At 39.6% G+C, this 24,791-nt stretch overlaps 6 protein-coding genes and 1 long non-coding RNA gene across 10 annotated transcripts in view; 4 read left to right on the forward strand and 3 right to left on the reverse strand.

The window, feature by feature from the left end:
- Positions 1–926, forward strand: LOC103989556 (protein TIFY 5A-like). Its single transcript, XM_009408431.3, has 3 exons — positions 1–181; positions 270–354; positions 464–926. Exons 1-3 carry the CDS (start codon positions 93–95, stop codon positions 737–739), a joined length of 450 nt encoding a protein of 149 aa, XP_009406706.2. The 5' UTR covers positions 1–92; the 3' UTR covers positions 740–926.
- A 232-nt stretch (positions 927–1,158) lies between these two features.
- Positions 1,159–3,122, forward strand: LOC108953097 (uncharacterized). Its single transcript, XR_010514763.1, has 5 exons — positions 1,159–1,707; positions 1,800–2,180; positions 2,269–2,347; positions 2,422–2,514; positions 2,850–3,122. It is a non-coding gene; the product is annotated as an uncharacterized LOC108953097 (long non-coding RNA).
- A 4,402-nt stretch (positions 3,123–7,524) lies between these two features.
- LOC135677124 (transcription termination factor MTEF1, chloroplastic-like) lies at positions 7,525–8,772 on the forward strand. Its single transcript, XM_065189062.1, has one exon. It carries the CDS (start codon positions 7,589–7,591, stop codon positions 8,585–8,587), a length of 999 nt encoding a protein of 332 aa, XP_065045134.1. The 5' UTR covers positions 7,525–7,588; the 3' UTR covers positions 8,588–8,772.
- Positions 8,773–8,928: 156 nt separating this feature from the next.
- LOC135677123 (hydroxyproline O-galactosyltransferase GALT2-like) lies at positions 8,929–14,096 on the reverse strand. Its single transcript, XM_065189061.1, has 7 exons — positions 13,039–14,096; positions 12,038–12,270; positions 11,548–11,838; positions 10,516–10,644; positions 10,243–10,416; positions 9,775–9,882; positions 8,929–9,679 (listed from the first exon to the last, which is right to left on the reverse strand). Exons 1-7 carry the CDS (start codon positions 13,952–13,954, stop codon positions 9,467–9,469), a joined length of 2,064 nt encoding a protein of 687 aa, XP_065045133.1. The 5' UTR covers positions 13,955–14,096; the 3' UTR covers positions 8,929–9,466.
- Positions 14,097–15,554: 1,458 nt separating this feature from the next.
- LOC135677125 (photosystem I reaction center subunit psaK, chloroplastic-like) lies at positions 15,555–16,388 on the reverse strand. The gene is made up of 3 exons (XM_065189063.1): positions 16,234–16,388; positions 16,078–16,158; positions 15,555–15,962 (listed from the first exon to the last, which is right to left on the reverse strand). Exons 1-3 carry the CDS (start codon positions 16,312–16,314, stop codon positions 15,735–15,737), a joined length of 390 nt encoding a protein of 129 aa, XP_065045135.1. The 5' UTR covers positions 16,315–16,388; the 3' UTR covers positions 15,555–15,734.
- A 613-nt stretch (positions 16,389–17,001) lies between these two features.
- Positions 17,002–21,494, forward strand: LOC135677126 (single myb histone 6-like). Of its 3 annotated transcripts, XM_065189066.1 has the most exons (9): positions 17,002–17,147; positions 17,834–17,902; positions 18,242–18,439; positions 18,637–18,857; positions 19,754–19,838; positions 20,083–20,166; positions 20,394–20,741; positions 20,934–20,982; positions 21,060–21,494. In XM_065189066.1, exons 3-8 carry the CDS (start codon positions 18,290–18,292, stop codon positions 20,946–20,948), a joined length of 903 nt encoding a protein of 300 aa, XP_065045138.1. In that variant the 5' UTR covers positions 17,002–17,147; positions 17,834–17,902; positions 18,242–18,289; the 3' UTR covers positions 20,949–20,982; positions 21,060–21,494. The 3 variants fall into 3 exon arrangements, with proteins under 3 accessions (XP_065045138.1, XP_065045137.1, XP_065045139.1); XM_065189065.1 differs by lacking the exon at positions 17,834–17,902; XM_065189067.1 differs by lacking the exon at positions 17,834–17,902 and having other exon boundaries at positions 17,010–17,147; positions 21,098–21,220.
- Positions 21,495–22,050: 556 nt separating this feature from the next.
- LOC135677127 (187-kDa microtubule-associated protein AIR9-like) overlaps positions 22,051–24,791 on the reverse strand; it is a 28,157-nt gene continuing 25,416 nt past the window's right edge. For both annotated transcript variants that reach the window (XM_065189069.1, XM_065189068.1), the window contains exons 34-37: positions 23,809–23,867; positions 23,159–23,191; positions 22,920–23,051; positions 22,051–22,716 (exon numbers count right to left, since the gene is read on the reverse strand). In XM_065189069.1, coding sequence (XP_065045141.1) covers positions 22,540–22,716; positions 22,920–23,051; positions 23,159–23,191; positions 23,809–23,867 — 401 coding nt within the window. In that variant the 3' untranslated portion in view covers positions 22,051–22,539. The remainder of the gene's footprint in view (positions 22,717–22,919; positions 23,052–23,158; positions 23,192–23,808; positions 23,868–24,791) is intronic.

The following is a 24,791-nucleotide window of genomic DNA, read 5'->3' on the forward strand; positions in this document are numbered from 1 at the left end:
CACCAAACTCTTACTTTTCCAAGAGGAGCGCCACCGAAATCACCAGCAAGAAGAAGAAGAGGAGGCGGAGGAGGAGAAAGGCAGAAGTGGAGATGGGCTGCGATCCTGAGCTCCGGCTTTCGCTTTGCACCGGCGAGGATGGCCACCGGAACTATCGATCCGACTCGTCTAAACTCAGCAGGTACTGCGTTCGATCCATCCCGTCGAATCCTTCTGCTCGTACCGGGCTTTGTTTCCTCTCTTAATTCTTTTCCTGCACGTCCATGCAGGGTCGACTCGCCGCTGAGAAACCAGCAGCAGATGACGATCTTCTACGATGGCCGGGTTTGCGTGTGCAATGCCACGGAGATGCAGGTTTGTCGATTGTTCTCTTTCCTTTCCTTCGCCTCAGAGACTCCGTTTTTTTTGTGATCGTTTAGTACTGCTTGGTTGGTTGCTGATCGCTTGATTTGGTATCGTGAAGGCAAAAGCTCTCATATCAATGGCGAAGAGGGAGATGGACGACATGGTGACCGAGAAGAAGCAGCAACAGCAGCAACAAAGCGTGGAGTCTTCCACGTCGTCTCTGCCGCGGCCGCCATCTCCTCGACCCATGCCACAGATGCTTAATCCTGGGCTCTCGATGAAGCGATCGCTGCAGCGGTTTCTTCAGAAGAGAAAGGCCAGAATGAATGATGTCTCTCCTTACAGTCAAAAGCAGAAACTGTTGTTGTTCCCGATCATGCTGCAGCGGGCATGACGAGGCCTATTAATTTCTACCACTTAGAGAAGACAAAAGGAGCTCTTTTTCTTCTTCTTCTTCTTTTTCCTTTTTTTCCCCCCCCCCTGATATGTTTATGGTGGAAAAGGGTTTGTTTGACATATCAGGTTTGTAACAAATTTGTAGTTTAACTTATACATATTTGATGACTTAAATTCTTGTATCAGTCTTATCAAATTTTATCTTCATCATGACAAATTTAATATTTTTTATAATTATTATTTAAATTTTATATATATATATATATATATATATATATATATATATATAATCCAATTCCAAATGTTTAATTACCCTACACATAATTAACTTATAGCTTTTACTGTGAGTTAGTCTATGTAACAGTTACAATTATTAGAGAAATTGGCTTGATCACCAACCTACCCGTCTTGGGCTGCGAGTTTGAGGGCCCATGGGAGCCATCGTTGGATCCCCTCACAGTGCAGGTAATTGTTTGGGTATATTTGTTTCAGTATTAGTATACATACTCTTCTTGGGACTGGTTCTGTTACTCGGGCCGTTGGGCGTAATAGTTAACAGCTGCTTAATATCTCGACTTAAGCCACGACTCGGATTGCGACCGAAGGATATGACGCTACATATTCTGGTCGTATGTTAAGTCGTGTGGTAAGGCATTCTGGCAATTGGTTTCTTGGCCAACAACTCGTAGAAAAGAGGGAAACAACCGCACCGCCATGTTTCTTGCCCATTTCCTCCACCGAGGTCCCCTCCCGTCTCCTCCTCGCCGCCTCCCTCTCCTCTTCGTCTCTTGTTCTTCCTCTCTTGCCGTAGCGGCAGCGATCGAAGACCACGAAGACGTAGCGGCGGCATCAGTGAAGAGGACGAGAAGGGCCTCAAGAACCTCGGAAACTCTTGCTACCTCAACAGCGTCACCGACACCCCGCCCCTCGCCCAGTTCTACCTCTCCTCTCGGCGCTCGTCTCTCTGTAAACCCTACCTCCTCGATCCCTTCTTTTCTTGATTTCTTGCCCTATTTCTTGGTAGAAATATCAAGAAACGGTCGGGGGTTAATTTGTAGGAAAGTCGTCGTTCGAGAATCGAGAGAAGGAGTGCGCCTTCTGCATCCTCGAGCGGCAGATCGCTCGATCCCTCAGCCTTGATGGGCCGCTCGACGCGCCGTCCAAGATTCACAAGTGCCTCGCCGACTTCGCTGAGCACTTCCAGTGGCGCCGTCAGGAGGACACCCACGAGTTCCTCCGCTACGTTATCGGCTCCTGCCACAACGCTTGCCTCAAGACCCACAAGCGAAGCATCAGCGGTGGTAACCCTAAAGCGGAGGAGCGCTCATGGTCCAGCACCGTGATGAAGGAGATCTTCGGGGGGGGCCCTGCTCAGCCAGGTGAAGTACCTCACGTGCAAGGATGCCCTCGCTCGATTCTTTCAGCCTCAAGTACAGCAAGTAAGCGAGCCATTCTGTTCTTTGTTCTTTCTGCATCATATGGTAGGCAATGTCACTGAAACGTAGACGCTGTTTTTGTCCTTTTCAGCCAGCCGTAAGAAACTCTCTGTAGCCAGAAAGCAGATGTTTATACACGAGCACCCAATGTGCTTGTCATACAGCTCAAGGTGATAATTGTTTATTTTTGGTTCTCTATGTTGTGTCATTTGGTGTCTTACTGTTAAATGTATTATTCATGTAGAGATTTGAAGGTACGAATGGTGCAAAAATTGACCGGAGAATCGAATTTAATGGAGTTCCTGGGCTTTCAAAGTTCATGTGTAATATGAATAAGGTTCGTCTTACACTTCATAGCTGGTTATCTTTCGGATGGCAGATTAACACTTTGCATCGATATCTTTATGTGCCAAAATAAGCATATCAGAAATGTCAGCCACATCTGGGTTTTTAAATCTTGATCTTGCATAACGCTATTTTTTTTTAATCTGAACTTGATCATCTTTGGTTTTAGGTTTTTAACCTGTACAAAGGATCAATCAGTAAAAAAAAATCTACATATTATCATGTTTACCGGTCATGCATTTCCACAATCAGTAAAAGAATTTGTGATTGTTATCTGTAATTCCACTATTAAGGATTACATACTAACCGGCACATTTTGGAACATAGCTTGTTGGGAGGACATCGGCACACATCACACAACGTGAGTTGGAGGTGTCAGCATATGTTTTGAACTAAATTTTGGCCCGTGACATCAAGTATACGAGGGTGTGTTGACCAGAACATGCTGTGCCAGAAAGGTCTGAACGCTTTCTCGTACAATGAAACCTACTTTTGGAAGTTGTTCTCTATGGAATGTTTTTTCGTTTCTTGGAATGATATTTGTTAGTAGACAAGCATGTAGAATCACTTATTGATATATGATAGAGTGTCATTTCTTTAGTAGTTTTTTTTTTCTGACAGAAAAAAAAAAGTAGGCAAAGATGTTTTCTATTCACGAGCTCTTGGCTGAAATTCAGTATCCATTTGGAACCCAGGTGTTGATCCAAGCTCGTGATTGTTCACATAATAGCTAAGACTTTTAAACAATCAGGTGTTGGTCCTTTTTTTTTTTCTTAAGTAAAAAAGTAATGATGCCAAGTTAGATAGTAGGCATGGTTCATTATAGATAACATTACGTTTAGTCACGTTAGTCAATCTTAATAGGTCATTATCTGATTATATTATCATTAACAATAAATATAAAACTACGTTAGATCTCATGAATATAAATTTTAATCGATTTCAGTATGCTAGATCGTTATCCGAAAGTGACAAGATATTTTCACCGCCTAAGTGTCTTAAATTGTAAATGATAGGTTAAAAGGTGGTTTGAAAGCGGCCCATCACATTGACACTCGGATGTGTTCTTTCATTGTTTTGGACCAATGAAAGTAAAGAAGTTAGTCAAAGAATAAAGGATTAAGTAAGCAACTTAAAATATATGAATAATTTAGAAGGGATTAGAATTGGTAGAAAAATATATGAAATAAAAGAAGAACAAAATATTATTTACTTATAAGAGACTTAGTTGGTAGAAAAAAAAATCTAGATAGACTAATAGTACTAGATTTAAAATTTGGTATATTGAAAAAGTTAAACACAGAATTAGTATAGGAATTATTGTTGATAAGAATATTAAGAATAATGTTGTAGATATAAAAAGATTTAGAGATAGAATTATAGTTCAAATATTTTAAAAAGGATAAAACATATTAAATGTCATCATTACTTATGCTCTCAAGTTGGATTGGATGATCAATCCAAAAGAAAATTTTTAGAAGGCTTAGATGATATCATTCCAGGAATGTTTATAATTGAAAAATATAATTAGAAGAGATTTGAATAGTCATATAAGAAAAACATATGATGAATATAAAGGGGCGCATAGAACCTTTGGTTACGAGGAGAGAAATGAATATAATGGTATGATTTTAGATTTTGCAACTTCGTGTGATCTTATGATTGCAAATACTCACTTTAAAAAGAGTGATGAACATTTAATTATTTATAAGAATAGTTACAATTATAGTCAAATAGACTTTTTTTCTTACTAGAAAATAGATAAAGTTATTTGTAAGAATTATAAAGTCATACTAAGCGAAAATTTGATGAATCAATAGATCGACGATATTAGATATTTATTATAGAAATAAAAAAGGATAGTAAAAAAACAACTAGCATGGTGAAATTTTAAAAATGATAGTATGAATACTAATAAGATAGAAAATGAGACAGAACTTAGATGAGGATAATATTAATATTATTTAAATTAAAATGACTAATAAGATTAGGAGCTTGACAAACAAGATATTTAGTGAAATTAAAGGTAAAAGTATAATTTTTACTAATAGATCATGTTTTAAAGATTGATAAGATTGTAAAAATGAGAAAAATCTAAAAGATATAAAAAAATCCAAAAAAATGATAAGATGGTAAAAGAAAATTAGGCACTAAAGATGGTGAAAAAAAATTAGGCACTAAAGATGATGAAGATAGTTTTTATAATAAATTAGGCACTAAAGATGGTGAAAAAAAATTAAATTATTAAAACTAAAAAATAAAATAAGGATTTGTGTAATATTAGATGCATTAAAGATAAACATGAAAGATAACGAGATTAAAAAAAAATTTAAAATATTTTTATAAATTATTTAACAAAAATTAATGTTAATAAAATAGATAAAAATAACTAGGGACGTTAGGAGTCTTGTATGATTGTGTTGAGTAATTAATAAAAAATATATAAAAATTTTATATTATCGAGATAAAAATGATAGAAGATAAAATAATTAATGTTATTGATACCAAAAACCTAAAAAAAATTTAATAGAAACTATAAATAAAAATTTAATAGAAGCACTATTTTAGAAAAAACACTGAATAAGCACAAACATGAAGAATAAAACGAGGAAAGAGTACGCCTCTATCTCTCCAGCAGCCTACTTTAATTAATTATTATTCTAATGTTGCAAGAATTTCCTGCTAGTTTGCAAATGCTAAATAGATATGTTACAATTTCAAACACATGTAGACAGATATGAAAAAACAGAGAAAGAAACGCGTTTGTTCCTGATGAAAATTCAGATGACCGATGACGATCTACATGGCCGGGTTTGCAGTCTTGTTTTTCCTTTTTGTGATCACTGCTTCCTTGGTATCGTGAAGAGGGGAGGAGAGTGAGTCTTCCACGTCGTCTCAGTCACGGCCGCCATCTTGATGAAGCGATCGTTTGCATCCAAGAAGAAATTGAAATTTCATAGAAGTGTTTGAACTTATGAAACTGTTTTTTTTTTTCAGCTTCTGCTAAAGTGCCTCTGTGGAATCACATCTAGGTATTCTTTTCTCAATAGTTTCAAAGAAGTTGGAAACTTGAATTATCATCACACAGCCTTCTTTCCATCGAAACGATTTTTTCCATCAGAAAGTCAATGTTCATCTCACAAACTCATGTGGGATCTTTTTTGACGCCACATTGCATTCTCATGTTCCGTGCTTAATTCTATTGTACACTTCGAAAATACATATTTATACTGTTTCAGATTCGTCATTTATACTGTTTCGAAAATACATATTTATACTGATACACCTAGAAAATCTTTTAATTTCATATATATATATATATATATATATATGATCATACATATGTACACACAAATATACAAATATGGTCACAAACAGAAGCAGTATAAAATAGAGGAGACTATGAGAAGAAATACCTAACAATCAGAAGTATAGGCGCAAAATCAATAACGGAGCTCACAAAACGCCTGTCAAAGTCCCACAACATGCAAACTTATTCAAATTCTCTGTCAATGCACTACAGCTTTTCTAATTGTCTCTTTCTGAGTTGACCCTTCAACAATTTTGAATCCTTATCTTGCTAAAGATGTAAATAATTTTTGAAACCTTCTTATGAATGCAAATTTATCCATAATCCCACACCGGTTAAGACATACGGATGCCAATTTTTGGCGATCGTCTAGATCAAATCCATATTCCACACCAATTTTTAGTTAAATAAGCACAAGACGAGAATCTTGGAATTTATTAAAAGAATTGAAAATTGCTGAAGCAAGATATTTGTGCACATATGTCAACCTTGATATAGGTACACATGGAAACATACAGTCAACATTGCCTCAATCAGCAACTGAATCCAAGTGGCTAAAACTAAAACCTAGACATAATAGCCAGGTTCACATCCAAAGCTAAGAATGATGATATCAGAAAAGATTAAAAATCTTATGGAGGACCATTTGTTTCGTTAAAAACTGCGAACAAAGATGACCAGAATTAATAAAGAATCCCTTTTTGTTCTTTAAATGCACATTTTAGTTACCTGTGGCCATTGAGATCTGTTCCATATGAATAGGCTAATAAAAATTTAATTCACATGAACCAAATTAAAAAATTCAAACCCAACTTGATCCAGATTTACAAACCATTCACTTATTGAAATTGAAACAAGTTAGGTCACACATATGGATGATGACAGACCAGGCAAGAGAGGCAGTTGGAGTTGGCTTACGGGTCCAAAATGGTGACATGATTCGAAGTGAGAGAAGTGAGTACTGTTGGTTTTCATGCGCATGTGAATGTGCCAGAATTTGGATATACATTGGATATACAAAGCAATCATGAATTCCAAAATTGCATTGGGACCAGTGGGGAACACTAAAATAGATAATTCAAAATTAGCTCCTATGCAACATTTAAGCAAATGATTGTATGACTGCTATACCACTAAACGTACAGTACTTAAGGTATTTTAATCACACAGAAAAAGAAGGAGTATACATCTGAGGAGTAAAGGAAACACATTTATTTCATAACAAACTACATATAATGGCAAACAAGAACCACAAGAAAAAGATAACAAACAACTGCAGAGACATAAACCCAGTTTCGGCTACCAATCATTAATCATAGATTCTATCAACCACAACTAATTGCATTTGCTGGTCATACATTGGACACCTATTGATCCTTTGATTACAAAGGAAACAATAAAAAACTAACACACACCAATGCATCTCGACCGTCCATAGTTCGTCTATTCTTAATCCTTATCTACGCTTGCAAGGTTTAGAAATAGAATATTCACCCTTATAAATTTTAATACAACGTTTATATATTCCGCTTAATTTCCCCCCTTACATCGGTCTGAAAAGGTCATATCAACCTATGATAACCAAAACAATAACCACTTTGAAATTAAGTACTAACTGTAACTACAAAATGATATTTCTTAAAATTCATCATCAGTTTGTGTTTATGTGTCAGATATTGATACCTGTAAAAATCGTAGCCACCAATGAGCTTCCATCGTTTCACCACGTAGTCTCCCAATCTTCAACAGATGACGGATGGGGAACAACTGCCTTCTCCATGGAGCGGTAGGTTACATGGTGATCCATCCACAGTTTGTGCCGTCTTGCTCCAACTGCAACATGCCTCTCCTCCACTCCCTCTGTGCTTCCTCCTCCCTTATCCTTCCCACCACCACCGCCGCCGCCGCCCAGTTAGCCGCAAAGCCGTCGGTGCTCAGCCCAGCTCCAAGCAGCAGCAGTAAAGACTTCGCCGTCCCGATTCCGGGCCTTCCAACTCACGTCAAGGAGAAGATCCTCATCCTGGAGGTGATGGGCGTGGACGCCGGCCGGGCCCTCTCGCTCAACCCGGCGCTCCGCACTGCCAGCCTCGACTCCGTCCACTCCGTCATCGCCTACCTCCTCTCCAAGGGCATCCACCACAAGGACCTGGGCCGCATCCTGGGCATGTGCCCCCGGATCCTGACTTCCAGCGTCCGCGCCGACCTCGGCCCCGTCTTCGCCTTCATCTCCCGGGACCTCGGCGTCCCCGACTCCGGCTTCCGGCGGGTCATCAACAAGTGCCCCCGGCTGCTAGCCTCCAGCGTCGGCGACCAGCTCAAGCCCGCCCTCGACTACCTCCGGCGGCTGGGCTTCACGGACACCAACGCGCTCGCTTACCACGACCCCGTTCTTCTGGTCTCCAGCGTGGAGAAGACCCTGATCCCCAAGCTGCAGTACCTGGTGGGGTTGGGCATGTCGAGGGAGGAGGCGGTGGGGATGGTGCTAAGGTGCCCGGGGCTGTTCACCTTCAGCATCGACAGGAACTTCAAGCCCAAGTACGAGTACTTGATCGGGCAGATGGGGAGGAGCTTGCAGGACCTCAAGGACTTCCCCCAGTACTTTGCTTTCAGCTTGGAGAAGAGGATCAAGCGCAGGCATCAGGAGCTGAGACACAGCGGGCTTACCCTGCCCTTGTCTACCATGCTCAAGAGCACCGATGAGGAGCTCAAGCAGTTGGTAGAGAAGAAGAAGAAGAACACTCGGATTCCAATATAAGCAGTCAACCCCACTTGTAGATAAGTGACTGTGAAGTGGGATAGGAGTCTAGTAATTGTTATATACTGATCAAAAAATTGATCGAGAAATAAGAAGAGCACATAAGGGTCTCGTTTAGCTTGCATGGCTCTCCACAGTATATTCTGCAAGGTTTTCAAGGAAACATAGCAGCTTCCAGCTTCTGACTTCTCTCGTTTCAGAACAGACATTTTCTAATATTTTGAAGTATTGCACAAACAATTACCTTCCGAGTTGGAATGAGATAAATTCGTTGCCATACAAACAATTCATCACATCAGATTAAACTGCCGACAAATTGCATGAAAGGAGGGGCATGCAAATGAAAGAAAGAAGATATGCACGGAAGAAATTATCAGAAAAGTTATGTCATGTAATGATCCTCGTTTGATCTTTATGCTTCCTATGTAACAAACTAAATGTGGAGGATCTGTTGAAAAATCAAAATAGATTTACATTACTTTTACAACTAGGGGGCAATGTGGTTCCAGCAAAATCACACCCAAATTTGGTATCCCCCCCCCCATAAAAATTGCACTGAAGAATCAGCACTGAAGAATCAACAAGAAATCAGATACTGAACGTCACCTTGTCATCTAAAGTTGCAGCACTGATCTCGACCGTGTGACAAATTTTCCCATGAGCATATCATTTGCCTGGGTGACTGGTAATGTGCCGTAAAATGGTTTTCCATGCATCCATACTGGCAGAGCTTCCAGCTGTGGTGATGGTGGTGGTGTTGAACTCTTCAACCCACATACCCATGCTTATATCTTCCATCTTGAATCACCCAAATTTGATATCCCCCTAGAAAATTGCACTGAAGAATCAATAAGAAATCAGATGGTGAACATCACCTTGTCATCTAAAGTTGCAGCACTGAGCTCGACCGTGTGACAATTTTTCCCATAAGCATATCATTTGCCTGGGTGACTGGTAATGTGCTGTAAAATAGTTTTCCATGCATCCAGACTGGCAGAACTTCCAGCTGTGGGAATACTGAATGGTGGTGGTTGTGGTGGTGTTGAACTCTTCAACCCACATACCCATGCTTACATCTTCCATCTTGAATAGCTGCAAATTATATGTGTCACAAGTGCATAAAGCTAAGGCACCAAGACATCTTATGTATGCTAGATGTTAGGTTCTCAAGGTTGCAAGAAGCTTACTCTTAAGCTATGGTTGGCATGTTGGGATACAACATATCTAGCGATGTCCTTTGAGATTATGTATCCAGGCCCATCAGCATATGGAGGATATATCTCTTCTGGCCATTCCTGTAAACAATATCATCATGTCATTATTAAGGCACTTCCTAATATATATAAATAAGGCACAATGGCAGTGGTAAAAGACATGTGGACATGTCCAAGCATAAGATTTATGATTATACAGACTTCAAACGAAGTAAACCAAGGGAAGAACAATTTCGGGGAACTAGCCAATCCTATTTCAAGAAACCATCCACACAATATAGATATGCTCATATCTAATGATTTGAAGAGGATCAAAAGAAAGAGGAAGTTACACAAGAATCAGTTTCAATGATGCTCTCAACAGAAAATATAAAAAAGGAAGTTACACAACTAATAAAAAGAATTCCTATAAACGCATTAAATATTATGTAGTATACCCACCTCATATGTGACTGCCCATTTTCCACTCCTGAGTGGTCTATGCAAGACGTTTAGATTACCCATATAAAGAGATGAATTAGAAGCATCTGTTTCGATCATTCTCAGTATTACATCCACCCTAACAAATGTATCATCATCACATTTCATAATATATGCTGCAGTCAAATTGTGAACCTACAGGATAAAGATGGCCAAGTTAATACATGTGATGAACTGTGTTCTATAAGCAAACTGCATAAATCAGGATGCCAAGAAATATCATGATAAACTTACCCCAAACTCACAAATTGCAATCGTTTTAAGAACCACTAAATCATAATGATCCATGAATGGCAAAATCACAATATCTTTAAAATACTCCGCCTCTCTCTTCAATGCTGCATTTAGCTCCTTCTTTGGACTCTGAAAATGCAATTTTTCGTGTTGCTATAAATCAGTGGCTGGACTAATAATTTCAACAGAAATGTCATATTACGTCAACCATTCACTTAATTTCTTATATCTTCACTAAGCGAGGAAACTTTACCGAGTGTGTTGCTATAAACTAATTTGCATATGACTAGTACTGTTATACAAAAAATTTCTTTGTTTCTTCAGATTAAAATTTTGTTATAGTAAGTTTACAAATGAAATAGCAGTTCAGTCATAATTCTTGCAAATTAGCACAAAGATCCAGCATCGGAGGCTTAGAAACTGATGCAGGCTTCTAGTTTACTAAATATCATTATGAAATCAGGCGTGGTTGCTTGTACAGAGTTGGCGCACTAAAGAATGGTGGTGCCATACCAATTTCATGAAAAAATAAAGAAAACTTCATGTTGTAGATGACAAAGTCTACAAGCACTGAACACTTGCATTCATCATCTTAACTGTCTCGTTTTGTGATTGAAGTGTCGCTAGAACAACGATAAGTCTGGTTCATCACTTGGAGCTCAGAATGCATGGACTTAATAGCAGCAAAGATACCCAGTTAACCCACTAAATCATATCCATGTAGCACAATGTTATTTGGTACTAATCCCAATTGTAGTTAAATATTCCCTAATAGAACATACATAGAATGCTTGTGCTTTATATCTAACATCTACATTTTATTTAGATTGGAATACATGAAAAAGTCCATGAATTTTTTCATCTTGCAGTTGGTGCTCATCAGGATCCAAGTTTATACATGATTCTCTAAACAAAGACTTCTAGACTTTTGTGACTATTGTTTTGATTTAGCATAAAAATTTGTATAATATGTTTGTTTGCAAATGAAAGAAGTAAGCAAAATATGAAAAAAATCAAACAAACAAAAATTACCAGTGCAACAAAGAAATGGGCTATTGCACTTGACGAGTGCAGTGCAGGATACTGCATCCACGTTTTCCGAACAGCCATGCGCTCAGCAAAATGACCTGTAGCTGATATAATACCAACAAAAAGTTGAACAGGATTTTGTGGCAGAGGAGGGGATTTCCATCTTTCTGACATCTCCAGTACATGTTGAGCTGAGAAACTGGGGTGAGAAGTTGGAAGAGAAGTAGCATATACTGAGTGTATGTCCACATCTCCCTTAATTGTTAAACCTGTTGCATCTTCAAGGGTAAATCCCTGCAAAGGACATTCACAAATATCAGTGAATATAAACAGGCTTCAAGTCTCAAAAGTTGAATGCATATAGCATCTGGTCCTAGCCAGGACCAGAAAACAAAACAATTTAAATGATCAATTCCTTCAAATTGCTTGTCAAAATGCCACAAATGTGGGTTATCAACTTTAAATATAAAAAAGAAAGATGCAAACTACACACCATTCGATATGGGAAAGAAGATACATGCCGCCCCCCTACATAAATGTGATATCCTTCGACACCGGCCTGAATTGTCAGAACAAACAGCTTGCCTTCAGCAAATGGAAAAGGCCATGTCATTTCTGGCTTCTTTGCACGACCAACGAATCGCTTCAACCATGAAGTGGTCTTTGTCTCCTTTGAATCAACAGAATCAACATGCTCCCACTTCTCACATTTGATAAAACCATCAACTACAAAAGAATAAGTCAACAGTGTAGACTTAGCAGAAACATGTTACCCTGAAATTAAAAGAAACATATCCAACGATAACAGTTCAATCTGGATGCAATGCAATGGAAATATATATATAATAAAATGGAAAACAAAGAGGGACTAGAAACGATGGACATCAAGAAATTTTTGGAATGGACTAGAAATAACAACAAGAGCTGTTCCTGAAGGTAATAAAACAAAGAATTTGAACAGATTATGATGGCTTTTGTGTACATTTCACTTGAAGTAAATGCAGAATCTTAAATTTGCATGAGGCTTAGTCTAAAACAATTACGTCAAATTATAATGTAAAAAATCATTCTCAGTTGCACTATTCATAGTTGCCTAAAGATTCCACATAAAAATTCATACTTCTGTTTAATAATGTAAGAATTGCAGATAAAGCAACAACGTTTCCAGGTTATTCACAAAAGAATCCCATGACCACTTATTCTACAAAGCAAATCAACACCAGACACCATAAAAAAGCAAACAAAAGCTATTGCAGTTTGGCCACCAGGTCAATTTGTCATTTTTACTTGGGTAAAAACTTAGTGATCAAGTTCACATTAAATATTATTAGTTTTCAAACTATCTAGATGATGCAATTTTCAAATGTCAAAATCACATGAACTGGACACAGAAATATAGTTTTGCAGCAAGTGTTTCTAACAAAATAACCTGTACTACCAAAATAACAAAGCATTAAAGAACAATGAAACAAGGGATTGGAATTAAAATTTTACCTGTTTCTTCATCCTCCTTAGAAGGCACCCCATCGCAGCGTAGAGCCTTGCTCCACTGCATCCGGTAGCACGTATTGTGCTCGATGATGGGAACCTGGCTCCAGTCTCCCTTCAGCCTCGGATTCAAGTGCAGAATCTTGGGCGGGTCTTCACTGTCCGCCGACTTAAGCCCCTGCAGCTCCAACACGAACTGTGACACCATCACAGTATCATTCCCCTGCCTCAACCTCGCAAGCTGAGGCACATACTCCTGATGGGCATCTTGCGGTGTGCCGACCACCGTGATCGATGACCCTACGGCCAATCCACAGGGAAGAAACATCGCTCGCTCACTTTCTGCCACCGTCTCAGGCCCGGTGATCGACGAGGGGCAAGACTCGGGCTTAATCTGGACCACTGTGGCAGGGATCATTTCGGCCCCGGAACGGTAGTTCTCCAGCTCCTCCCAAGCCTTGAGGCCCAGCGCCCACGCCTCCTGCGCCATTCCCTCCAACACTGAGAAATTGCCCCTCCGTTGCCGGCCCCCGCCCCGCAGGTACCGCTTCATTATCTCGCCGGTGATCCGGCCGTAGCCCTCGTCAAAGGAACCAGACTGCCGGGCGCGGAGTACGAGTAGGTCCTTGCCGTGGGGCACCCGGGGAGCGTCCAGGGTCCGCCCATCCTCCAGCTTCCGTTGGTGGGCGCCGCCATGGTAGGCCGACCCAAACAAGCTCCGCCCGACGTCAGCGACGCCATCGAGCGGCCGGTCGAGTGCCCCGGAGACGCTGCCGTCGTCGCTGACGACGTATGGAACCTCCAGGAAGTGGCGGAACTTTAAGGCGATGAAGAAAAGGTAGAGTGCGGCGGCGACGAGAAGAAGGTGGGAGAGTCTCCAGCGCCGGCCGTGAAGTGACTCCACGCTCTTGCTCCGCTTCATCACCGGTGCCAGTCCCTGGGAATCGACGGAGGGGTAAGATCAAGACCGTTAGAGTTTTGCCTCCGGGGATCCCATAGGAGGGGCTTCGAGGAATGAGTAGGTATTCGATCGAAGTGGAGGGAGAAGAGGAAAGGAGTTAAAAAAGGGTGACCAAACCCTAAGGATTTAACGGAGGAAGACGGGATTAGGCAGTTATTTATCCATTAAGGTCGTAATTAAAGCAGGGGTTTTAAACATTAAAAGTTAAGTGGGCTGTGAAGAACGTCTAGTTTTTTTCTTTCACCCGCTTATGACACACTCATGTCACCTACCCGCCTTTGGCAGCTGAGTCCCACATCTACCTTCAATCATAAGACCGGCAAACAAAGGTCCTAAGCGCTTAACAAAAGTATGGCTGGAACATAAAGTAAGGAGAGGTTATCTATCTTTCCTTTAATATTATTCCCTCTCTCTTTAGTGCCAACGAATAATAATCGAGCGAAATGAGAATGAAACGGCGCCGTAACAAACGGGCATAAGTTGCTGTTTAATAGGAAATAAACGTGGGATTATGTTTGTTGCTTAGTAACAGATCGACGAAGTTTCTGTACTCCGCCAACGTGCCGTGAGTTGGCCGATAGGGTCCGGCTTACCTAATCTACTTGATGATGTGGCACGATGCGATTGGCTGGCTGGCTGGGTGCGCGCCGATGATTGGCCGTGAGGCAAAACCGGCGCTACGGGTGTATGCGATGACGGCAGGTTTGGGTCCCACTCTCACAGACCAATTCGACCGAGTCACGTCATTGGACAAGCTTTTCCGAATGATGTTTTGCGGCTTGCCGAGGCAAAGATGCAATCGTTGACGGACACGTTGTTTTAATGGCCCCCTGCATAAATACGTTTAATAAAAGGTTTTGTGCGCGTGTGTGTGTGTTAAATTAATATTCCGAACGGTTGATACAACAAATGGTAATTAGGCAGTCACCTTCCTTCGTCGCGATTGGAGCGTCTCTGGGACCCACTTGGAGCTCGAGAGGCTGACTCCTTCCTGAAGAAGGTAAGGGCGGCAAGTCGGTCACGCGCGTGTACAAAAGTCTTATCGCTTTTCTTTTTGTTTGTGCATTTTTTTCGTCACCCAACGCGTACCGGAGTTATTCGACACGGGCCCCAGCGAGTCTCCAAATACCGTATTGGTGATGCCGCTGGTTGTTTAGAGACGGGTGGCCAAAATGCACCGTCTTTTTCGAGAATTAACAAGACCACAAAGTGCACCCTTTCCTTTCGTTGGGTGCGGTACAGCGCGGAGACCACGAGAGGGCGTGGATCACGTGCGCACACCACCGGGGAATGGGACAGGACAAGTCAGCGGGGAAACTGTTTCTTGATTTCAGCTCAATCTTTGTGACACATGCGGAACCGTTTGGTTGGTCTCCACTTGTGTTTCGAGCCTATGAAATGCCAGTATTATGAGAGTGAGTTTTGTTTACTCATTCTTGCATTTATATTGTATCTATACAATCGTAAAACTTTGTTTATTAAATTGAATTATTGAATAAAAATAGGCAACAAGAATTAGAGTGTATTCACAGACTGATGGTTGAAAGTTAAATGTCCAAAGTGAAACGAATGGGATTTAGATGATACTTCTGTACTTCAGGTTCACAACAAAGAGGAATAGAACGTCTGACTGAATTGAACCGCGAGAAGAAGAAGAAGAAGAAGAAGAAGAAGAAGAAGGCTTCACATATTGCACGACAAAGAGTGGGATTGACAGAGAGGCTTGACAAAGTCGCTTCTCTCATAGGGCGCCCAGGTTCTTGAGGCCTAACACGACGCCGACGCCGATGATGTGGCCGACGACGCCGCAAGCCAAGGTGTCCGCCAAGGTGAATCCGGCGGGGTCGCCGGTCTGCAGCCCGGAGTCGCGGACCTCCAGCTTCAGCCCCGCCGTGGCCTTCCTATTCGCCGACGGTGCCAGCCCGAACCTCCCGGCGAACAACATCAAGCTCGTGCTCGTCACCATTATCTGCCAAACACAAACATCACAGTCATTTACACAATCGTCTCATCTGCATTCTCCAACGTCCGTGCATGTGCCAAATCCATCTATAGTGCGAGATACGCATGAAGTTGGAGCTCACGATGTTGGTCGGAGAGCCGATGAAGTCACAGCGAGCGCCCAAAGCTCCCCGCCCACGCTGCTTGAGTTGAGGCAGCATCACCTACCAAGAACACGAGTGCAGAATAAGAAATGCAGTCGAGAAAAGAACAGAACCAGTGCTCGTGAACCCGCTCACCATGGATGGCTGGACCTTGAGGCCGCTGAACTGTGGGAGGGCGGTCATGGCTGCAGCTGGAAAGGCGAGCTTGGAGGCCATGGCTTGTCTTGCACCGCAGGGATCAAGCTGCTTCCTCTGCTGTCACGCATTCATCAGGACCTTAAAACATGAGGTGGAGATCTTAGAGTGTCAACCTTGTGGACTCAGGTAGCCACCATGGATAAACCTTAGATTCTTGGTGCTGAAATGGCAGCCTCTTGTTAACCTGAGCCAAGTGGATAAGATAGTGTTCGAGTGATTTGGTTCGATCACTACAATTTCCTATTTTGGATTTCAATCATGCCTATAAATTCTGGACCGAATGGGTCTGTCGGATCATAAAGATATTCTTGACTGATTTGAATGAAATTTGCTAGACTCTTAATTTATCACATTAGATTATTCGAAAGACACTATTACATAATGAAAGAAAATAAAATTCTATTACATTATTTCTTCTTGAAACGTGTTTGCTTTTTATCTATATATATTTGAAATACACATATATAATATTTTTTATCTATATATTTAAATCTCAAGATAAGATATAATTTATATTATATTTGTAATTTTGTTATTAAACGCTGATTCGATAAATTGGCCATCGATTCAACATTTTTATATCCAATCCGATCTAATAATTACGATTTTAATATATTATTATGTGTGTGTGTGAGATTTGATCCGATCTACAGGGCGGATTGAAGAGCCAACATGTTAGGGTTAGGTTAAACTTGGTCCGGTTAATTCTGGGTTGGGTTTCGATCTGCAACTCATGGCCACCGATCGCTTGGAAGAGAGACTCGGGAGAAGACGAGGCTATATATTTTTAATCGAGGGTTAGGGTTACACAATTATCTCCTCCATGGCCAATTCCAAGACCAAGACCGGAGGTTGTTCGCTGCTGCTAATTGGTCTTTCTTAGTTCTCTCGGTTTGATTGTGTGCTCGAACTATCTAGGGTTTTGTTTCCTTTGAATTGTTGACCTATTGTTTTGCACGGAGTACTTCTTTTTGCTGTGACTTATTTGGCTGGATTGCCGTTCAATTGTCTCAATTCGGGCCTTCATTTTGGGTTCTTCGGGAGAACTAGGGCTTTCCGTTGGATTTCGAACTGCTTGAAATTAACTGCGGAATTGTCTGCCGGATTCTTTTTTCTTGTTGATAGTTGTTGTGGGGTTTGTGTTGGTCGCTTTCCTTACATGGAATCGGGACTTCTAGTTTTGCTTACTGACAAACTTGTGGAAGATTGACCTTATTCCATCTCCGAGTTCGAGATTTGGTAACGTGCTTGTCGACGATAATATCTGATAAGTTATTCATTGATTATGATGTTGGGTTTTTTTTTTTTTATTTCTTATTGTCCTTTCAAAATTTTAGCTCGGTGTTTGTTTCTGCTTGATAGAATTTGATTCCTGAGCTTGTTATGGTGATTTGATCGTTTCTCCTTTCCTTTTTGTCTCTTATCGGTAGTCTGCTTCTCAATGATTTTCTAAAGTACTTGTATGTAGGTTATCTGATGATTATGGCTGCTTTGTTTTAAGAGCTATATGTTATCACTGAGCTGTTGCATTTTGCAGAAATGTTTACCTTTGCGCTTTTTTGACTGCTTGTAGGAAGGTTGCATTGTAACTAAGGAGTCCTAGAGAGTATGTAGTGCAGTTATTACTTGTACATTCCATTACTATTTCACTTGGTTGTTTTTTGTTTCTTTCGTCATATCTGTTAAAACTGTGCTTTGTGGGAGTAATGGTGTTGGATTCATGGGCATGGAAATTTGTTGCAGATGTATGGACCATCATGAAGCTGATGAAGTCTGGTTGATTTTGTTTTTGTACTTTTGTCATTGATTTCTCTCATTTTAGAAAATGACATGATTTTTATCAAGCTTCACACAATTTGATTGTGGAACTTGATTTAGTTTGTGCATCTTCTTTGTTGGTTTCTTGATGTTTGACTTGGACATCCTGCTGCTGATATGAGATCAGGATAGTGTGCTATCAAATGCCATTATAGAAGATTTTGGTTTCTTGTTAATGGGCGCACCCAAGCAAAAATGGACTGCTGAAGAGGAGTCCGCTCTCAAAGCTGGAGTTCGAAAGCATGGGGCTGGAAAATGGCGCACAATATTGAAAGATCCAGAATTTAGTGGTACATTATGTCTGAGGTCAAATGTGGACCTCAAGGTAAAGTTTCTTGTACATTGTTTAATCAGACAAAACCTACTTTTCTTCTTTGGGTTTTTTGCTGTAAAATATTTGAAAATAGTGCCTTCTGTCATGTAATAACTCGAGACAGGACATAAATATGAGATTTAAATTGCTAAGTGAATGCTTAAGGTATGATTTTTATTTTTTCCATTTGTTTTATCTTCAATGGACAGGATAAGTGGCGGAATTTGAGTGTGACTGCTAATGGGTGGGGATCTCGAGAGAAGGCCAGAATAGCCATGAAACGGAGCCAACATATAGTTAAGCATGACAATAGCCCAAAGGCTGTCAGCACGTCAATTGAAGATAGTGATGATGAAATACTTGACATCAAGCCTATTGCTGTGAGTAGTGAAAATATTCATGTAACTGGTCAAAAAAGATCATTCTCACGGTTAGTGATACTAATGCTTCATTATTTCTTGTTTTGAAGTTAGCATCTGTCTCTTTTCCATTTAGATCAATTTGCCTCATTTTTTTTTCTTTCTAATTTTCATGTTTATTTAGTGTATCTTGTGGCAATTATGAAGTTTTACTTATATTTGTTACGGATTGTGCCCTTTTTATGGTCTTATATTTATGTATAGAAAACAGGTAGATAATTGACAGTAAAGGTTGAAGTCATTACTCGTTAATATACCTCAAACGTGGAACGTGTTTGGTGACTTTGGAATTCCCTTCTCTACTTAAAAGGGTGTAGATTTGACTATGTGCTGTAATATTTTACCTTGTCACATATTTTCATTTATAGCATATTGGAAGATTTGCTCGCCAACTTGGAATTTAGTTCTCTGCATGCATTCCCCTACACTGCTTACCCCAATTAAAATACTTAGACCTCCCTATGTATTTCACTAAATAATTTTATAAATATATCTCATTACTAGAAAATGGAAAAATGAATGGTTAGGATCAATGAGTACAACAACACATACAAAGATTAATGAGAGTTGCAAGGATCCATGGTGACAAAACAATTCAAACACTACACTTGATGATATGGACTTTCCCGTATCTATATGTACCCTTATTGTCTTTCTTAATTTTGCATAATAATGGTGATGATAGTAGTAAGACTTCTAAATGTAAATATATCATTTTTTTGAGGTAAAATATAAGGGAGTTTTATGCATTTGAACTACATAAGATTCTAACCAATTTTCAACATTGATTTCATTCTGATGAAGCATGTTCTAGAATGCTATCAGAACAGCATCTTGATCCTTCTGCTATTCTTTTTAGTTATCACTGATGTATACTAATTTATATTTTGCTTAACCATGTATGTAGGATAGACAATCTGATATTGGAAGCTATAACGAACTTGAAGGAACCCACTGGATCTAACAAGACAACTATTGCGATGTATATAGAGGTTTGTATCAATCCTGAGGCTAAATCCCATTCTCCTAGCTCTCTTAAAGGGAAATGCGATACAATCTTATAAAAAAAAATGTTGATTATATAAATATTATGTGCAGGTGCTATCTTTTCACTGATAGGGACTAGGAACCTGAACATTTTTCAAACTCACAGAATCATTGGATTAAAACAATAAGTTTAATAATTGCATACCTCTTGTTTTATTTGATAATAGATTTCTCTCTACCTTCATGTAGGATCAATATTGGCCTCCTCCAGATTTTACACGATTATTATCAGCTAAGCTGAAGACATTGACTGCAAGTGGGAGATTGATTAAGGTAGTAGTTTTTTTCCTGGTTAAATTTATGTGTTAGCAATGTCGTGAAACTATGGAGTTTTGGCTAATGGATAATTTATGTGCTTATTGCTGTTGAATAGAAAATTGTTATGTATGCTAGCATACATGTTCATGCCCTTGAAGTGCCTATACATGTCACTCGGATACATCTCCTGTGATCATCCTTTTGTCTAAATGGCCAGAATTATCACCTACTTGCCCTTTTAGGTCAAGCGCAGGTATAGAATAGCACCAACATCAGCTTTTCAGAAAGGAAAATCATCTAATATTTCTATTTATGAGGGAAGACAAAGGGAGCCATCCGGATCAGTAGTTGATGACTTCACACCCCTCTTGAGATCTCAAGTAGATGTTGAATTAGCACGGATGCGAAATATGACTGCACAAGAGGCAGCTGCAGCTGCTGCTCAAGCTGTTGCGGAGGCAGAAGCAGCCATGGCGCAAGCTGAAGAGGCAGCAAAGGAGGCAGAGGCTGCAGAAGCTGATGCAGAAGCAGCACAGGCTTTTGCGGAGGCAGCAATGTTGACTATTAAAAACAGAAAAACAGCTGACCTGGTAATATCTTTTTTGGCCATAAGTATCATGTAACTATTTTGTCAGTGCATATATGAAGTTTTTGCTTCAATTGAGTCGTCCAACCTATGTTTCATAGTTTTTGTTTAATTCATCCAATTCTATGAAATTGAATTCAAACATATCATACTATCTCTTTTGTCATAGTAACTAAGGTTTTTGTGAAATGTGCAGATAGTCCGAGCTTGACAGGAATCGACTGGTCAATTTAGCTTTTCTCCAGGTGCAACTTCACCAGAGATACTATAATTTTAGTTTCAGTATTAATGTGGATATGTTTGAATAGCTAACGTGATGCAGATTCACAACCAACAACGACCCTTGGGAGTCAACCTCAGGACTCACTGGGTCGTTGTTGGTTCCACGGTGTTGTGACTCCAAACAATTGTTGTTGTATATGCTATTGGAAGACCAGGTGTATGGGGGAGGAGAGCTGGTGCTTCAGAGTGAGATCTTCCAAATTGGCTGATGATATTGTGTGCTGCCTGTACTCGCCAAATCTGCAGATGCTTGTGTAGGAAGCTGAATGATTGCCTATGGGAGATTGTTGTCTGTAGGGAAAATCTGACATGGTGGAACATTTTCTTTCTTGAGTTTGGATTAGACTATTTAGAGCAATGGGGGGCTTAATTATACCACTGGAGACAGCAATTGTATTAAAGATCTCACAAGGAACTCTCGATTAGGAACACATTTTTTGAGACAACATTAAAAATGATGCTTATAATGTTTTCAGATGCATTATCTTCGGTCACTTTCATTCTCCTTGTTTACCACTATATCGCTGCTTTATGGATTATTAAAAATTGTGCAGTAAATGCTTGGTGACCATTGGTAGGGGTCTGAAGACTAACCTGAGACGAATACTTCTCAACTGCCCCTACTTTGGTACAGGACGTGGAGGTGAGTGTACTATGAGCATATAATGCCTGAATTAATAACAAACGTAGAATATTACATGGAATAAATAAATTTATCCTGTTTATTCGTACAGAAAGTTCACATTATTAGTTTTTTAAAGGCATTAGTTTTATTACCGACAACTAATTTCGTTCAATGCGTTAAAGCTAAACTGCCTCGATTCGGTGTAATAAAAAGAAACAAGTTAGGCCATAACAATGTCTGGAAATGGATAACAAAACACCGAATCAATCTCAATATTCTGTTCCTAATTAATAATCCAAAAAACATGAGCTACGGTCCTCTAAAAGTTCAAAGAAATGATAACTGTCACATATTAAGTTTCGATGACATTTGGGTGAACTTTTAATAGTATAACTAAGTATTAAATACACTACTGCACCTGCCAGATTGATATTTTGGCCTCGCAATGACATGCCTCAACTTGAATAATAAGAAACAACAGTACAAGATAGGATGAAACACGAATTGTGCTTCAAAGGCGTAGTATGGATACCTCGAAGAAACCTCTCAAAAAATTCCTCACAACAGTCTTATCGTAGTAGACATATCAAACGCACAAATATCATCAAAGGCACATCATAATTCACAGCAAACAAGTGCAGTCCAGCGAAAGTATGAGGCCGATGGGTGAATGATTGATAAAAAGTGCTTGTCCAGCTTCCTCGAGGTTGGACATTTTGCATCCCTACCAAAGATCGGGACAACATGCACCGGCAATCACATTGAGAACCCGTCCAAGGCTGGCGTCCAGCAAGTTCAGGCAAAAAAAGAAAAAATCTCCTCATGGTGCATTGCAAAAAGATGTACTGAAGGGCACCTCCACATTCTTCTGCCCCGTCTTCTAATACCAAATGCATCATGTCTCTGTCTTGAGAAGTGAATTAAGAGAAGTGCTGTTGAACCGCTGGGCAAAACCTCTTATTACAAGAACAATGACATCCCGCATATGTCGAGTTTGCACCATCAAGTCCATTTCATTCTCATTGTCAACTACAATCTTGAATCGGTGTTGGTCATTCCGATACAGTTCAACCTGCAAAAGTACAATGAGATGTCAACACTCGTATAAGCACACCGAGCCCACCCTGCCACTTTCTGCTACGAAACTAGAAGCTACTGAAACAACAATATCCTAATGTTCTAACAGTCTTACAAGTCTTCATCAATAAACCTTATCATGCTTCTCAATGTCAACAATCTCAATCTGCACTTCTATGAGGTAACAAGATAGCTTACATGAAAAGGCGGGGTATAAGTTCCACGAATTTCAGTGTTTGGAAAAGAAGTCTTAGAACCAGGTTTAATGACCTTGACCCTCTTCCTGTTGACTTCTAGAATTCTTCTCTCCAGATTCCCTACACCTGGAGCCTGTTAAAGTGATGAAATTACAGAAAAGGGGTTTTAGCAGACCTCATCCAATATCCTTTTTGATGCATGGTCGTCTGTGATAGGGAACATAAAATGAATCAAACTACCTCTTTTGCAGATCGATCTTTGTCACATAATACCTGTTTCCAATGTAAAATGGATTGTCAACTTCCCAATTCAATAATGATAATAATAATAATAATAATAATAATAATAATAATAATAATAATAATAATAACAACAACAACAACAACAAAACAAATTCATAAACAAATCCCCTATTCCAGTAATCATCTTGAAAGATTAAAGTTATTTCATATGTTTTGATAAAAATTATATTCCAGGATAAGTCAATGAGATAGCAATCACAGTATCAGTAGTCAACATGTTGCTTGAATTCCTTATCTCTGGCTACTATACTAAATTCTAATTCTATGCTACAGATATAAGCACCCATGTACATTAGTATTGCCTGGCATGATGCATGCCACATGCCATGACTCATCATGGTAAGTCAAGATTCTGGCCTGCACTTTTGATTGAAGTACACAGTCAAGCACTCAATGTACTATGTACAGGAATCTGCTGGCATGACAACATTGCATACCTTGTATGCATATGTAAATAGGCAATATTTGAGAATAAAACCAGAAAACACAAGGAGATGTTCAAGGGTAAATCTGGTTTCAAAATAAGGTTTCCGATCTACAAAATATAGAACAAGGAAAAAAAAAATTAAGCAGCAACATAGCAGTACCTCAAATTTCACAGATCCAAGTTCCAACTTCTGCTTCACTTCCTTATAAATATCAGGCTCTGAAAATGGACAAAAGAGGCCATTAAAAATAATAAAAAGAGCAAACGGTCAGAGAAATTATAGCTACTGATAGATCAAACTTATTTAAAAAGTCAATTCACTTGATTGCCCACATCAAGCATTTGTCAGCATTCACACAGAAGAAAACTAAAATTTCTCTTGCATATTTTGAATATTGAGGCAATAAACAGAATGAATTAAATAAATTATTATTGATTTGATAGGTCTACGGTAACCAACCATGAAAGCCTTTGGCAATTCCGTGCTCTCAAAAGAGTAGCATGTTTTCCAGAACATGTACCTACCATGTGTTTTGACAGAGAGCCGGGCCCCACATGGGACTCATCTCTCAAGGGAGGTACATGAGGAAGGTAAAACATAAACTAGTAGAAAAACATTATTTATAAATAGAATTCAACAGTTAATATAGCATTTGCATATTTGCTAATGTAATTAAGTAGTTTAATTGCCTACATTTGTGATTACAGTTTCCAAAGCTAAATATGGTAATTTGCATTCGCATATGAGTCCTGGGAACAAATGATCTCATGGAATATGATGATCAGGATAGATCACAGAAGATATGATCATCTTCAAGCTAGGTGGTGGAGAAGGGCAGTGGCCACAGAATGGTGAGAGAAAAAAAGATACTGGTGTTCAGGAAGGACGATGAGAGGGGTCAAAGTGGTCATAAGCAATTTCAGAAGTAGTGGCTCTCAAGCTGCAAGTAGCCCACATTTCCACATGAAAGGAATTTAGCCACATCGAAATGCAGCCTGGAAAACTTAAGTAACAGCAACCAATGCAACCCCTAGTTATACGTAGGCAACCAAACAAATGGACTAGATGAAATGCTTGCGTTTTGCCATTATAGCATTTGCATATTCAGGCAGCCATAGTTGAAGTCTCTAAATCATCATACT

The sequence above is a fragment of the Musa acuminata genome, chromosome BXJ1-6 (assembly GCF_036884655.1).
Source record: "Musa acuminata AAA Group cultivar baxijiao chromosome BXJ1-6, Cavendish_Baxijiao_AAA, whole genome shotgun sequence".
Lineage (NCBI taxonomy): Eukaryota > Viridiplantae > Streptophyta > Magnoliopsida > Zingiberales > Musaceae > Musa > Musa acuminata.